The 16,411-nt window shown below is 38.9% G+C and overlaps 1 protein-coding gene across 2 annotated transcripts in view; it reads left to right on the top strand.

Annotated features, from left to right (window-relative positions):
• bub3 (BUB3 mitotic checkpoint protein) overlaps positions 1-16,411 on the top strand; it is a 41,914-nt gene that overhangs the window by 12,218 nt on the left and 13,285 nt on the right. For both annotated transcript variants that reach the window (XM_069899774.1, XM_069899773.1), the window contains exon 2: positions 11,828-12,022. In XM_069899774.1, the coding sequence (XP_069755875.1) occupies positions 11,828-12,022 (195 nt within the window). The remainder of the gene's footprint in view (positions 1-11,827; positions 12,023-16,411) is intronic.

Raw genomic sequence — 16,411 nt, 5'->3', positions numbered from 1 at the left:
AGCAGGGATAAGGAAACACTTTAAAATAGTCACCCCAATGGTGAGTGGGATCAACCAGCTCTTCATCCTGGATGAGGCCATTGCTGTTTCACACAGCTGTATTCAAACAGCTGCTATGACCAAAGCACAAGCAAGAAGCTCTGCTGGTTGAATATTTGGTCCTATCTTTACCAAACTCCATCTTCAGAGAACATTTACTTTTACAGTTTTAAATTTCTGTATTTTTACCTATTTAATATTTATTTAAGTTTTAAAAATTCTTTTTCTTTTTTTTTTTGCTGGTTGCTTGATTCCTAGATACTAGGGGTTTTACTGTACAAAGTCCATTAGCGTTCTTTCTCTGCTACTGGTGTTTATTTTTCTTGCACCAATGACTGGAAACTTCTTCCGAGACAATCGGGGGTCTTGAAAAGGAGGACGTGACAGATGTGTTACCTTTTTTTCGTGCCCATCTGCCTTCATTCTAGAGGTCACTGCAAACATTCTTCAGAAAGCAGATGGACTACTTTGTTAAAATCCTTACCACAAGGGATAAAGGACATCAAAGAATCCCATGGGGTCAAATTATTGGATGCAATACCTTGTGTGCTTCGATTTTTGAAGGAAGTGCCTAGTGAGGTAGTGGAACTTGGTTTGAAATTTTTCTGGTGATGCACTATGCAACAGTGTGAAATGAAAAACAAGAAAATGAATAGAGTCGAAGTTTAGTAAAAGTTTTTTCAAACCGTCACACACAGCTTTTTAAAACCCTGTGTGTTCCAAATGGTGTCATCGCCTTGTGATGTCATGAAGTCACTCAAAACTCCCGAGTCAGTTCGATTAAGCCTCTGGTGAACTGCTACATGTCCCCCAAGAACCAGCGATAGGAGGCTAAACCTCTGGCACCATTACTGTCTACCACTCTTGTCAGTCATCTGCTCCTTCGCATTGGGGGTTGGAGCAAGGGCTGATCAGGGTCGAGATGAGTGGGCTTTAGTCGGTCAATCGTAAATGTCTCCTTTGTCCACTCGAGTTCTTCGGCATTGTTGGACATGAGGTTAAAGAGGGGTTTCATAATATGAGCTGCAGAGGGTAGAGAGCGACGATAGAAATTGACCATACTCTCATATTCCTGGACTCCTTTGATGGTATCGGACCTCGCGAATTTGAGGATAGCCTCCACCTTGCTAGGCAATGGAACGACACCCTGAATGCTGATCTGATGTCCCAAGAACTCTATAGAGGACTGTCCGAATTTGTACGGCAGGATTCAGTTAGCCTGAACTCCTATAGGCGGGAGCAGAGTAAACGCAGATGCTGCAGGTACTCTTTGTGGGAGGGGTTGGCGACGAGTATGTCATCCATGTATACAAAAAGGAAGTCCATGCCATGCCCTGTTGTGTCCATTAGTCGCTGGAATGTTTACAGCATTTTTGAGCCCATAAGGCATTCTCAAAAATTTGTAGAGGCCGAATGGTGTTATGATAGAGGTCTTGGGCAAATCCTCTGGGTTTACAGGTTTGGTGGAATCCACATTCCAAGTCAATTTTAGAGAATATCCTAACCCCATGAAGATTAGCTGCAAAGTCCTGTATATGGGTCACAGGGTAGCAGTCTGCAGTGGTGGTCTCGTTGAGACGCCTGTAATTCCCGTAAGGTCTCCATCCTCCCATGGCTTTGGGGACCATGAGTCCCACAGGATATCAGACCTGAGTATGATACCAAGTTGCTCCATTTTGTGGAACTCTTGTTTTGCAAGCTGCAACTTGTTGGGCTCGGGCATGTAGAGGGGATCCTTGGGTGAGGATGTGGTGTGCAATGCCATTTTTGGATGTGCGACACCATGTTTGGGTGAGGCAGTAGAGAACCTGGGAGTGAAATTGTCCAGAAACACCAAGAAGTTTGGCAATTTCTTTGTTCTCGTACTCCATCAGTGAGTGGGCTCTGAGGAAATCAGCATCGAGCAACGGCTGGGACACAGCAGCAAGAATGAATATCCATGTGAACTTTTTGTTGCTGAATTTCAAGGGTATTGTCTGAGTGCCGTATATATGAATTAGACTGTTATTCACTGCAGTGAGTACTGAACCCGTGCTCCTGGTATGGACGTCAAAGCCCAAAGGAGGAAGGACACTAACTTTGGCACCCATGTCGTCTAGAAATTATCGCTGGGAGAGTTTGTCCCAGACGTGGAGTAGGCTATTACGGTGGCGAGCCGCCGTAGCCATCGTCATGCTTGTCTGAGGGAACATTTGACCTTGTCGCTGGTACTCGTGGAGCCTGGGCCTTTGGGTGTGATGCAGCACTAATTCTGTGGGCCTTGTGTCTTGTTGTTTTGCGCACCACAGAATCTACATGGGCAGCCACTGTTTGAGGGTTATGAAAGTCTTAGTCAGCCAACATGAGGTGGATGTCTTCTGGCGAATGCTCTTAAAACAACGTGTCATTCATTATAACTCCGAAGGGGTACGGTCCCCTAGGCCATCAATACGGAGGAGCAGTGCAGCTCACTTGCGTCGGGAGAGACCATAAAACCGGAGAAGGAGGGATTTTAGGGCTTTGAACTTGCCGAGAGCCGCTGGGTCCCAAAGGAAACCCACTACTCGACTGGCCGTGTCCAGTCGAGGACGCTTACCACATTTTAGTACTTAGTAGCGTCCACTTCTATCTTGCGAATGTGGAACTGTGCCTCAGCCTGCCCGAACCAAACGTCTGGTTGAGTGGTCCAAAAGGCAAGCAGCTTGAGCAAAACCACTGTGTTCTTTATGTTGGGTCCAAAATCTGGACTGTCAGGGTCACCAAAGTAGCAACTGTATTGTAGTGCAAAATGAAGAACAGAAAAGTAAAAGTCATTTTTTCAAACAGTCACATGCAGCTTTTTTAAATCCTGTGTGTTCCAAACGATGCCATCACAGTGTGACATCATGACATCACTCGGAACCTCCCAAGCTGGTTCGATTAAGCCTCCGGTGAGCTGCTACACTGGTACCCTCCCACATTTGCTTAAAAGCAACCAATGTGACTTCCTTGTCCTAAAGAGGGGGAAATTGGGTGGGGAACCAGAAGCCAGTTACTTTATTTTTAGTCAGATGTTAGTCATTTGGGAAAGCTAAATATCAAACCTCGTCACCGAGGTTATGAAAGATGAATTGTTTTTAATGTTTGTATAAATTTTTTTGGAGATGAGACAGGCAGAGTTGATTGAGGGGAACTGTAGATGTTGTTTATCAGATTTCCAAAAAGTGTTCTACAGGGTACTAGGGCGATGCATAAATTAGGAGCTCAAGATACTGGAGGAAGGTTATTTGCATGGATTGATGCTGGCTGTCACAAAGAAAAGTTGAAATTAATGGGCCCTTTTCAGGATGGGGTACCTCAGGGATTAGTTCTTTGTTCTCAGTTGTTTATTTATATTAATAAGTTAGAGAAGGAAACAAAATTGAAAGTTTTAAAAATTTTGACGATAAAATTAAAATAGAGAGAAGGTCATGTTGCGATTGAGAGCATTGACTTTAATTGTATACAAATTTGAGTAATTGGGTGAAAACCTGGCATATAAAGTTTAATGTAGGTAAGTGCAATGTCATGTAATGCGGTAAAAGGAATCAAAAAGTGGAGAAAGGCTACCAATGAATAAAGTTCAGAGGGATCTTAGAATTGTAATTCAGGAATTAAGATAAACTCTGCTGAAGGAACTCAGTGGAGAGAGAAAGAATGGTCAACGTTTTGAATTAGAACCCTTCATGAAGATTGAGTGCAGAATCAGAATTTATTGTTACGAACGTGTAATGAAATTTGTTGTTTTGCAACGGCATCACAGTGCAAACATTTCTCTAACTCACATTTCAAAATAAATAAAATAGTGCAAGGAAAAAAAAACAAAGTGATTCATTGTTCATTTATAAAAAAAAATCTGATGGCGGAGGGGAAGAAGCTGTCCTGTGCTGCTGGGTTGCTTGTCTTCTGGCAGCTCAGTGAAGAGGACAAGAGGACATGGCCTGAGTGTTGGGGTCCTTGAGGATGGAGGCTGCTTGCTTAAGACACTACCTCTTGTTGATGTTCTCGATAGAGTGAACATTGATTCCCTTGATGTCACAGGGCAAATTTACAACCCTCTGGACTTTGCCACATTTAGAGGCGAGATGGCTGGGATAATAATGAAAGGCTAAAAGGGGCCAGTCGGGGAATAATGTCCAATCACAAAAGGTTAGCAGCATATAATAAGTAACTAAGAAATTAAATGATATTTAAATGAGTTGAGAGGGGATTTTGGCTAATATTAGGGATGAGAGTGTTGTCCTGTCATGATAGGCTAGACAATTTGGGTCTTGGAGTTAAGGAGGATGATTGATAACCTTGTTCAATATCCAAAGGGGGCTTATTAATGAAAGTCTACTTGGGGTAGAAATTTATTAGAATTCTCTGCCTCCAAATTTGCCGGAGATCAGATCATTGGATATATTTAAGGTGGAAATTTTAACGAGTTTAATGTTATGAGGAACTGGCACAGAAGAATAGAGGCAAGCATAGATCAGCTCAAGTGGTTCAAGTTTATCACCTGAATGTACATGTACATCCTCACAAAATAGCATTTCTCTGGACTGTATGCACACAGTACATAATGATAACATTTAAAATAAATATATTTTAATATTTGGGGTTTATTTACTCGGTTACAGGATATGGTTCATCAATCTCAGACTGCAGAAAGAAGCTATTTCCCAGCCTGGCAGACCTGATTTTTAAAAAAATGGTAATAGTTCAACAATATTGTGTGCTAGATGGAAGGGGTCTTTTTTAATTCTTTGAGCCCTATTTAAGCAGAGGTCCTGGTAAATGCCATCAAAAGAGGAAAGGGAAACACCAGTGATCTTTTCAGCTGTTTTGGTGATCCTCTGTATTGACTTTTAGTCCGATGCTTTGCAGCTACCATACTACGCAATAATACAGCCAAACTGGACACTCTCAGTTGTGGTCCTTTGAAAAGGTGTCAAGATGGGGCTGCATGCTGCTCCGCCTTCCTGACTAATAAGGATTGGCCATCCTTTATATGCACATTTAATTATCTAGACCATCTCTGTGCTCCCCTGGTTCTAAACAGTACAAAAGCAAAACTCAAACTGAATGTTTATTTTAAACATGCAGAAGCTAGCTAACCTTGGAATTAGCTGTTACTAGGAAACACTCATGGAATTCACAAACAATATTTGCCAGCTTCATGCAAAATATTTTAGCAAGTCATTTAGCAAGCCCCTAATTGTCTCTAAAAATAATTACTATTACAAAGAAAAAAATCAAACATAGTAATACATCAGGTAAATATTCAAAATCAAGTGAAAGACAATCATTAAAAGTTTCTGTTTCTTGTAGAAGACGGATTTTGATTATTGGTCTGTACATCCATTTGCAAGTTGGCCCCAACTCTATCCAGTGCTTGAACATGATTTCCAAGGTATTCACTTTCTTGAGGACACAAGATGGACCTTTTCTCTTTTTCTTTTGCTGAAGCTTTGGATATGATTTATTATCTCTTGTGCAGCTTCATCATCTAACTTTGGTTAAGTGTAACTTCTGATGCTCTTGATATGAATGGATGAGTCTCTTTAACTTTCACAGCAACGGGCTTGTCCACCTTTACTTTCTCTTTTGCAGTTGGTTATAGAAAAGGTAGGACTCAAACAAGATTGGTCCCTCAAATTCATTAACAGCCATTCTGACTTCTATTGTCTCTTCTTGTAATTCCATATCCAATTTTGCAGCTTCCAATTCAGTCTCATTTTCTGAAAATTTTTTTTATTAGATTCTTTCTCTGCATTTCTTTCAATTGGAAAGTAATTTTCCCGTTATCTTCTGAGAAGTTAGTAACTTGACTTGGAGTTAAAAAGGTTATTTGATGGAGTGGTACCTCTGATTTCAGTCCTTCTGTAGTTTACTCAAGATGTTTCAGTTTTTTTCACCTTCTTACATTGGTGAAATGTAATTTTTTCTCTGCATTATTATTAACTGGGTCTTCAAGGTCCATTCTTGATTGTTTTTCATAGTCAGTTGCCTTGTGTCATTAAACAATGACATTCTCTTTCAAAAAGTGAATCTCCTCCCTGCTATCCCGCCTCGCCTGCCCACCCCTCCACTGCTTTGGGGGCAGTGGGGGGGGGGGTTTGTGGGTGGTCCAACTTGTCCAGACCAGGCAAAGTCTAGAAACTGAAACAGCCTGTGACAAACCCACCAAATCCTCCCATACGTTTCTTCCCTTTGTTTTTAGTGTCCTGTGTACGTGTGCTTGCTTATATGTTCAGTGTTTAAATGGAGGCTGGGATGGAAGGGGGATATAAGGTGCTTGAACACTCTGCAGAAACTGTATATTATGGATTACTGTAAATTGATGTTGGTAACGGTTGGAGTTAAAGACTAGAAAATCATGAATAAAATATTCAAGAAAAATCAATATCCTCTTTCATAAGGCTACATCCCTTTCTTCAATAACTGCATTCATTTCTTTGGCTGCTATTCTTCCGCTTGTTTTTACGAATTTATTTACAATTCTTACTTGTCAACTGCTCTGGATTTTCTCTCTCGGTTACTTTCAAAAGTGAAAAATCATCAGATTTGTTGCCATTTTTCTGAAAATCCGTTTTGTTTCCAAGTACAAAGTTAAAACCATTTTGGTCACTGTTTTCTGGAATATCTAATATTTCTAAGTCCCTTTTCAACATTTGTACTCTGAAGGCAGTTGCACCACTAATCCAGTTTTTTTTGTTTGCCCGTTTTTAAAACCTGCTGCAAAACTTCTTTGTTGATCTTGTCTGCTGGTGCATTTAGGCTACAAAAGCTACTTTCAGATTTGTTCCGAGACATTCGTTTCATTCCTACCTCGGATTTGGCTTCGTGGGAATAAATCACCAGCAGTATTTGTGGCCTCTTCATTTTCATCCATTTTTTTGATGAAAACATTTTTTTTTTTAACTTGTTTAGGTGCTCTTGATTTACTTTTGTCAGCAAGATTTTCCCAAAACTTTGTATTTTTTTGAAGGTTTTTGGTCGTTATTGAGGCGGTCAGGAAATTCTGTCTTGAATGGTTGTTTTAATGGTTTGTTGAGTTTCACAACAGAATATCGGCTTCTGAGCAATATCATTCTATCTTTCTAATGGCTCATTGATTGTCAAGCACAGTTTTGATAGCGTAAGGTCCATCTCTCACACTCTGTATTACTTCTATTGGTTCCAGAGCCTTTGGTACATCTAAAACAATTAACATCTCTATCTCAGAGCTATCTTGTTCCTCAGATATGACCACTGATCCACATCTTTTTGATGTGGGACATTTCCTTTATGCACGGGCATAGTCTTCTGTGTGTATATGCCTGGAAGATCACAAAAATTGACGCTTTGTTTTCCACAAACTTCTAACCTTGAAACGATGTTAGTTTCAATTGCCTTTTTTTGTCCCATGGTTTTCAACAGAATCCTTGACTTTCTTCCTTCAAGATTAAACTTTTCTTAAGTGTCACTGTGCAAAATGATGTAATGCGACCTGGGTCAAAAAATGCATTTGCACATACCATGTCCCATTCTTGGTCTTGTACAGGTACTTATGAGAGTTTGAAGTTATCTGCACCGGCCCTAATAAAACCACCTGTTAATACTGAGGATTCAGCACTGTTTTCACCTGCCTCTTTTCCAGTAACCACTTAGCCTGTTTGAATACTACATTAGGATTCATATGTTGGCAAGTCTTTACAAGATCTGTGGTGGTCCTCTTGTGAACTTCTGCAAATATAAATAATTCTGGTATTGACACCCAATTCAAAACTTTTTATAAATGATTGGTGTTCAAGTGGGTCACCATCAAAAAGTGGAATCTCTCTCTGGGGCAAACCCTCCATAAGATGGCATTGGCTCTCATCTCTGTCCAATGCGGCCATCATTAGGATTTGATATCTGGGTCCTTGCATCAACCTAATCAATTCGGGATTTCTCATCTGCGGGACTGTCTCAGTTCCGTGCCTTAACCTGTCTGGTTCATGACCAAACACGTTCTGTGGTTCTATCACTGGTTCAGCCCTATGCCAAGACCTCTCTATTTCAGGACCAAGAGAGTCCTGTGATTGTATTTTCTTTTTCTGAAGTCCTTCCTCAAAATTTGATGCTTTTGATAATTTACTTAAAGCTCCACATACCATTGAGACTTCTAGTGCCTGTGACAGCAATTTTTTCCATCCAGTTCCTTTTGCCTTTTTAGTTGCACTTCCTCCATTCTTAGTTGCTTCTGTAGCTCCTCTTCTCTTCGTCCTTGCACCTCCTGAAGCTCCTTTTCCATCTGCAGCTGCTCCTCTTCTCTCCATTGTTGCACTTCCTGTAGCTCCTCTTGTCGTCGCCACATCCATGTCATTCTTATCTGCTCCTTCTTATCCAATTTAAACCGAAACATTGCTTTTTTCCGCTTTAAGGACTGCAGTGTATGGTTGGTTGAATCTTTAATTCAGTACTTGAAACTCTGGAGCTGGTTCTCGAGCTCATCTTTCTTCTCCTCCTGGAAGTATTTGGCACACTATCATTTGGTCCTCTTTCATCCTGTATGTCAGATGTTGCCTTAATCTTCATTTTGGGTTGCTCATCCTCTACACCACCATATAGGTAATGGCTGATCTTAGTTTCTATTAATATTTTTTTTGCATTAATTCTGTGGGATTTATATCCCTAACAACTAACCTTCTTATCTATATCCTCTCTCAGTCTTGCTTGAAGAGTTGCTTTGTTTCCATTTGTTCCTTTTTCTTCATCTTGTTGACAGATAGCTCCATTGGTGTGGCAGTTTCGGTGGCAGCTGCCATCTTCTGTTCAGTCGATCGTCACACTCAGACACCAAGCATGGACAGCAATCTCTCCAAAACCATAACAGTCCTCATAGGACAAGTGGCAATTTCACCAAATTGTATTCTAATTTATAAACACACAGAAGAAACTTCCAACAAGGTTACTGCTTCTTCAGTGGTCTTGATACTGTTGATGTTTGTGCCTCTTTTATCAATCTGCTCTAAATAGCCCAATTGATCAAGTTTTCTCTTCCAAATCCAATTTTAAATTTTGTATTTAATTCTGTCTTCTTTTGACTAAATATTGCAACTATCTTTCTATATAATTGGTTGGATAGTATGGAGATGCCATTGTTTTGACTCGTTAAATGAAAAGTCTGTAGTGTAGAGTTTTTCACTGTTTATTAGAACTTTATATGATAAGAACTATGTTAAAACTATACTTAAAACATTTAATAAAATGGACAATAAAATGTTAATATATATACAAAAGTATGGTCAAAAGAAAAATCTATGCTCCCTGGTTCTAAACAGTACAAAAGCAAAACTCAAATGGAATATTTATTTTAAACATGCAAAAGCCAGCTAACCTTGGAATTAGCTGTTGCTAGGAAACATTCATGGAATTTGTAAACCATATTCTCCGACTTTTTGTAAAATATGTTCGCAAGTCATTTTAACCCTTACAACAAGCCCTGAGCAATGCATGAACCTCCATGCCAAGCTATGGTTTCTGATTTGTCCTGACTGTGTAGCATTTGATCACTGCAATATCTTTTATGAATTTATGTAACTGCAATGTCTATGTAACTAGTCACTGTTCTTGTTTACTCATCAATGTGGTCTTTGTCGATGGCAGCTTTCCTGAATCCACTCCAATCCGTGGTATTATATTCAATGGCAGGGCATATTTGAGGGGTATGGTGGTCTACTTTCATATTTGCCTTATGGCATGTTCTGTAGTAGAGGGCTGGTTCTTGAGTGAAGTGGATCCTGATAGCTAAAGTACATTTTCCTGTCTTATGTATATAATGAGATATATATCTTGATGCTTCAGAGGTACAAGACAAAAATGAAGAGGTGATGCGATGGTAGATGTGGACAAAAAGTAGATATGGATAATTTAATATATAACTGCCTGTATAGAGAGGGATAATGCCTAGATCAGTCATTTTCAAAAGGGGCCACAACACATTTAAGTAAGAGCTTTGTTTTCTTTTCACCTCGTGTAACATAATTTTTTTTTTAAAGTAGTTGGTAGGAAAGAAGTATGGAAGAAATTAAAACTTGACTGCTTCACAGGGAAGGGGGTCCATAAATCTTGAGCAGAGTCTTAAGGGGCCATAGGCAGAAAAAGGTTGAGAACCGCTGCACTAGATCATTATTTACAAACCTGTGGTCCATGGTTTGTTTTAGGTGGTTCAAAGTGACATGGTAATAAGAAATATTACCAAATATAATAAATAAGTAATATATAAGACTTGGGCTCCTTCTGCCCCTACCACCATCGTTCATGGTCTGGATTTGTTATAGGTGGTCTGCAATAAATAAAGGAATACTTAAAGATTTGTGGGTGACAATAATTTGAGACCCACTGGACTAGATGCTTTGGTGACTTTGGATGGGTGGGAAAGTTGAGATAATGTGATGGCGGCAGCATCTGATAAAGGAGTAAATTATTGATCTTTGGGGCTTTTTCCATTGAGGTTAGGTGAAATACAAACCAGAGGACATGGACTAAGAGTGAAAGGGGAAAATTTTAGAGGAACATTAGGGGAAACTTCTTCACACAGTAGTGGGAGTATGGAACGAGTTGCCAGTTGAAGTGATGATGTGGGCTCATTTTTAACATTTAAGCAAAATTTGGATAGGTACACGGATGGGAGAGGTAGGGAAGGCTATGGACTGGGTGCAGGTCAGTGGGACTAGGAAGATTGGCACATATTAGAAAGATTGAAGGGCCTGTTTTCTGTGCTATAATGACCTAAGGTGCTATGGATAACATCATACATAATTCTATTAGCTGTTACCACCCATCTGTAGCATTAGTCCATGCCCCTTTATATCCAGAGGTAGCCATCTTTCAGTAGAGGCACATGATGCCAAGAAAAAGTGGACGTAGAAGTTTGTACATAATTCTTTGAACGTTTCTAAATTTTCAGTACAATTAAATGATGTTAACCTTGGAGAAAGATAAAGGACTAGAAAAGGGTGGAAATTCGAAATTGCAATCAAAGAAAGTAAAATATTGTACTTCATAATGAAATAAAAAGCTGAGCTATTAGAAATTGCATGATTTTTCTTTTGAAGCTCATTTGTCAATTTTATTGGAAAATTATCCTGTGGCTTCCAGAGAAGTGCACACAGTTAATCTAATTATTGAATCAGTACTTCCATTTTGTTATGGACCATCAGCCATTGAGTACATTAGTATATTATCAAATGTTGGTCTAAGCAAGTGCTTCCAATGGTTTGCGTAACACAGAGCTGGATCTGGTTAATTTGTGAATACTTGAACTAATTAATTTATCTGTATAATCTAGCTGCTCGGCCATGTTCACAGTACTGCAACAGGTTCTTCTGCTCAGCAAGTCTACGCTGATGTTTGTTCGTGAAGCAAATGCGTACAGCGCTACTTTGCAGGAGCCCTGAAATTGTAAATATTTGGATAAAGGGGAACTAACATGACTATATTCTGAATATATTTGACCAATACTACAATTTTCATAATATTATTTCCATGGAGATCATTTTATCTTGCACAATGTTCAATTGCAATGGTTTAGCTATTTTTCAAATTTTATTTCCAATGTTTCACCAGTTGCTTGGCTCTTTGCTGAGAATTGTTTGCTATGCCATTTCTGGATTTTTTACTTTGTAAAGTGGAATCTAATTGAGTTTTTTATTGTGAAGTTAACATTTTTGCCTCAAAATCTTCACATTCATGTCATGTATTTGTAGCCAATTTCTTCTGCATCCCTCTTTGATAAATTTCAGTAAAGATTTTATTGAGAAATGTCATTGTTTATTTTCAGATGACTGGTTCAAATGAATTCAAGCTAAACCAATGTCCTGAGGATGGAATATCAGCGATTAAGTTCAGCCCAAACACCTCGCAGTTCCTCTTGGTGTCATCCTGGGACAGCACCGTTCGTTTGTATGATATCTCATCGAATAATATGCGCCTAAAGTACCAACATTCAGCAGCTGTCCTGGACTGTGCTTTTCATGTAAGATCTATCTCTTATGTCATCTTTGAATCGTGATTAGTACCTTTGGAAAATGTTTACTAGTTTTGAGTGGAAAAAAAATGCTTTTGGTGGTTAAACTTTGCAGCAAACAAAAATAACAAGATGGAATGTTCGGACAGTCCCCTTTTTCCTCACCGACTCCTTGGTCTTTCCACTGCCCACAGGAGGAGGGGTGGCAGTGCCCACTTTGGGAATCATTAATTTAAATAATGATCTCATCGACTGTTTTTCTTCCAAAGTAGATGACATTGACATTGTACTCGATCTGCCAGTCTCCGGCCCACTCACAAACTATCTGTATCTCTGCAGATTCTCCACATCTTCCACACAGTTTCCCCATTTGGTATATTGGATACGCTACACTCAGTCCCCTCTTCCAAATCATGAAAGTGTGAACAGTAATGAGCCTAGCACTGAACTCTACGGCACTCTGCTCCCTACTGATTGCCAAGCAAAAAAACATCCATTGTCCTGAAGCCTCTGCCTTCCATTCTAATACATTACACTTAACTTTATGATCCTTATCTTTTATGCAGCAGGTTTGAAAATGTAAGCACCTCTCGGCCATTGTGCTCATTCTGTCTGAAGAACTTCATTGAATTTGTGAAACATGTCCTGCCCTTCCAGAATCTATGCTGCCTCTGCCCTCTGATTTATTTTCTGTTCCATTTGTTGGCCATCATTTTGCTGTTCTGTTTTCTTCATCTTTCACCCACATATTGAATTCCACTTCTGGGAAGTAGATTAAGATTTGAGGTGCAAGTACATTTTAGACTTCCAAAATTTATCGTTTCTTTATCCTGTCATCCTTTATTTAATTCCTTTAATTATTTAATTCAGTATAATCTTTCTAATGCATTAGGAGCACTTTTGAGAATTCTTTCCTTTGAAATTCTTCTGATGTAGTGACTAGAGTACAAAAATATAAACTGGTATTTTATACAGTGCAGACATGATGCAAAGAGGTTTTTAATTTGGATGAAATGTTAAATTGTGCCTGTGCTTTTGAGAATTTTACATTTTCGCAGTAGCTTAGGGGAGCCATGGCAAAAGAAACAAAATGTTATTGAGATAAATATAGGCATCTTATTATGTAAAGCAATTATTTTTTGGATGTTTTTGTTGAAATTTGGTTCTCAACAATACAATAACTACATTTCAAAAGATGAATTTTTTTTTGTCTGTGAAGTACCCTGAAAGATGCAAAATGGAAAAAATAAAAATGAAATGCTTGAAGCATGCAGCTTCTGTGGAAAGGGAAACTGTGTTTCGGGTTGAAGAACCGTCAGCAACTCTACCCGAATGTGTTGACTGCTTTTTGCATTTTCTTATTTCATCAATCACTACATTTCCAATTACCTGAAATGCTTGGGACAGGATGTGTTTTGGTTAACTGGATTTTTCGGATAACTGATAACTTGCTTTAAGTAGCCCAGTGGTATCAGCAGATATCAGCGGTTAAAAAAAACAAGAAAAAACAACAGGTTTTTCAAGCATGAAGTAATATTTAATTCTGACCAAAAACAATGTGATCTCTGCTTTCATAATAAGATAAATGCATAAATTTAAGAAAATATTTTTTTCAACTTAAAACATTTTCGAATAACTGAGAATTTCAGTTAAGTGGTTTTCTGATAATCCAATCAGATTTTCATTTACTGATTATTTTTCTGCTGAGCATTGAAACTCCTTCCTGTGTCTCTGTTCTAAATATATTTACAATATAATTAATGATTCAATGTTGTTTATGAAGTTTTTTGTACTTGATCCATTTTTAATTTGACCTCTAGAAGGAGAGGAATGTCCCATGCATGAATTTAGTTTGAAGCTACAAAGTGCATATCTACAGCTTGATACCTATGATGCATTGTGTGTTTGTGAATTCACCAAGATACAGGTAGCCCCTGGGTTAAATACGTGTTCTGTTATCTAGGTCTGTCTTTAACTTGAATTTGTAAGATGGAAAAAGTACATATGGTCCATATTTAGTGTCAATTAGGCAAATGTTTATCTTGTTATATAGCATATTTAGAAAAGTATATATTTTTACCTTTCAATGCATATAAAACACTTTTGAAAACATAATACAGTACATAAGAAAATCAAAGATTGATCTCTAAGCAAAGCAAATTAGAATTCTATAGCCAGTCTTTGACTACCATATCACTGTCACATCAGTTTTATTGGAAATTCACCTATAAGTGCTGGAAGCTACTTTATAAAGGATTACTTTGGCAAGTGAGTGGGGGAGGGAGAGTATATATGGATCATATTCTGTTTAGTATTCACTATATTTAGAAAAAATCCAAGAATGAAACAGGAGAAGTGAACCTTTGGAAGTTGATAGATGGTGGGTGGGTGGGGGGAAAAGAACACCATGTCAGGATGGCGGCCAGGCTGCGTCCGATCAGCGAGTGGGGATGGGACTGCGTCGGAGCGGAGAGCGGGGGGATCACATCCGGGTGAGCGGGGGTGGGATGGGGACTGTGTGGGAAAGAACGGGTGGGAGGTGCCACTTGAATTTAAATTGTACTCAACCATGCTCAAACCCGAAGTTGACACCATTCTACTTCCAGTTGACTTGCTGGTTCATAACTATGGGTTGTTCGTAAATCGGTTGTCTTCATCCTGGGTACTGCCTGTAACAAAAGAATCGGCATGACTATTTTATTAATTAAAAACTATAATTAGCATGTCTTTGAATATATGTACTTGTATCTTGTTTTTCTGTTGTAAAATAATTTGTTTTGCCCAAGAGGATTGCACAGACATTGTTTTTACACATACAGCAATCATGTTCATTCATTTTCACTCCGTACATGTTTGTGCCTGAAAATTTTAATGATTGTTATTTAGGTGGTTGCATTTTCTCTGGAGCAGCACAAGTTCACATTTCATTCTCTTCTTTTATTCCTTTGTGCATTCTCTGCTGCAGTGTCTGTTTTAGGCCTTGGGGAACTAAAAATATCCCTGTGCTGCTCCTGTGTGCCTCCCGGTAACTGACATCAGTATGACTTATAATTTTCTCCTGTAGCAGGTCATAATTTTTAAGATTATTTAGAGCAAATGGTGTGGTTAAAATAGGGTTTCAATAATGAATCGAATGCTTTGCGGTTCTTTACCAATTATTCTAAGTGCAGCGTTAGCAACTGTAATTTAAATATAAATAATTGTTTTTGAATTCTTAGTGCATGAATTAGTAGGAGATGAAAAATGTTAAAGATAAACCAAGTTTTCATGGAATCCTTTACCAGACATCAAAATTAATGATTTAGATGAAGGGATTAAAAGTAACATTAGTAAATTGGCAGATGGCACAACGCTGGGTGTCAGAGTGAAATGTGAAGAGGATGTTATGAGAATTCAGGGCGACTTGGACAGGATGGGTGAGTGGGCAGATGCGGTTTAATGTGTGGATAAATGTGAGGTTATCCACTTTGGTGGCAAGAACAGAAAGGCAGTTTGCTATCTGAATGGTGTCAAGTTAGGAAGAGCAGAAGTGCAATGAGATCTAGGGGTCCTTGTTCATCTGTTACTGAAAGTAAGCATGCAGGTACATCAGGTAGTGAAGAAAGCTAATGGCATGTTGGCCCTCATAATAAGGGGAGTTGAGTGTAGGAGCAAAGAGTTCCTTCTGCAGTTGTACAGGGCCCTGATGAGACCATACCTAGAGTATTGTGTGTAGTTTTGGTCTCCCAAGTTTGAGGAATGACATTCTTGCTATTGAGAGAGTGCAGTGTAGGTTCATGAGGTTAATTCCCAGGATGGCAGGACTGTCATATGTTGAAAGATTGAAGCCACTGCAATTTAGAAGGATGAGATGGGATCTGATTAAAGGATTGGACATGCTAGAGGCAGAAAGTGTGTTCTTGATCTTGGGGGAGTCCATAGTTTAAGAATAAGGGTTAGACTATTTAGAACTGAGTTGAAGAAGAACTTTTTTACCCAGAGAGTTATGGATCTGTGGAATGCTCTGCCTCAGAAGGCAGTGGAGGCCAATTCTCTGGATCTTTCAAGAAAGAGTTAGATAGAGCTCTTAAAGATAGCAGAGTCCAGGGTTATGGGGAGAAGGCAGGAACAGTGTACTGATTGTGGATGAATGGTGGTGCTAGTTCGAAGGGCCACTTGGCCTACTCCTGCACTTATTGTCTGTAAAAGTGACTATTCTGTATTATGATCTTTTAGCTAAATTTAAGTAGGTGCATTTTAAAAAATGTAAGGAAAGTTTTAAAACAAATACAACATGGATGGTGGTGGCTTATTGAAAGTGTTCAGTTTTTAAAATTTAACTTGTATGCCAATTTAGAAATAGAACTTGCAGAATGCAGGTCAGGGAGTTACTGGAGGGAGCAATTCTTTTTTTTAATG

This window comes from Narcine bancroftii, chromosome 10, assembly GCF_036971445.1.
Source record: "Narcine bancroftii isolate sNarBan1 chromosome 10, sNarBan1.hap1, whole genome shotgun sequence".
Taxonomy (NCBI): domain Eukaryota; kingdom Metazoa; phylum Chordata; class Chondrichthyes; order Torpediniformes; family Narcinidae; genus Narcine; species Narcine bancroftii.
Note: the sequence above shows the minus strand (reverse complement) of the source record. Positions and strands in the feature narration are given on the sequence as shown.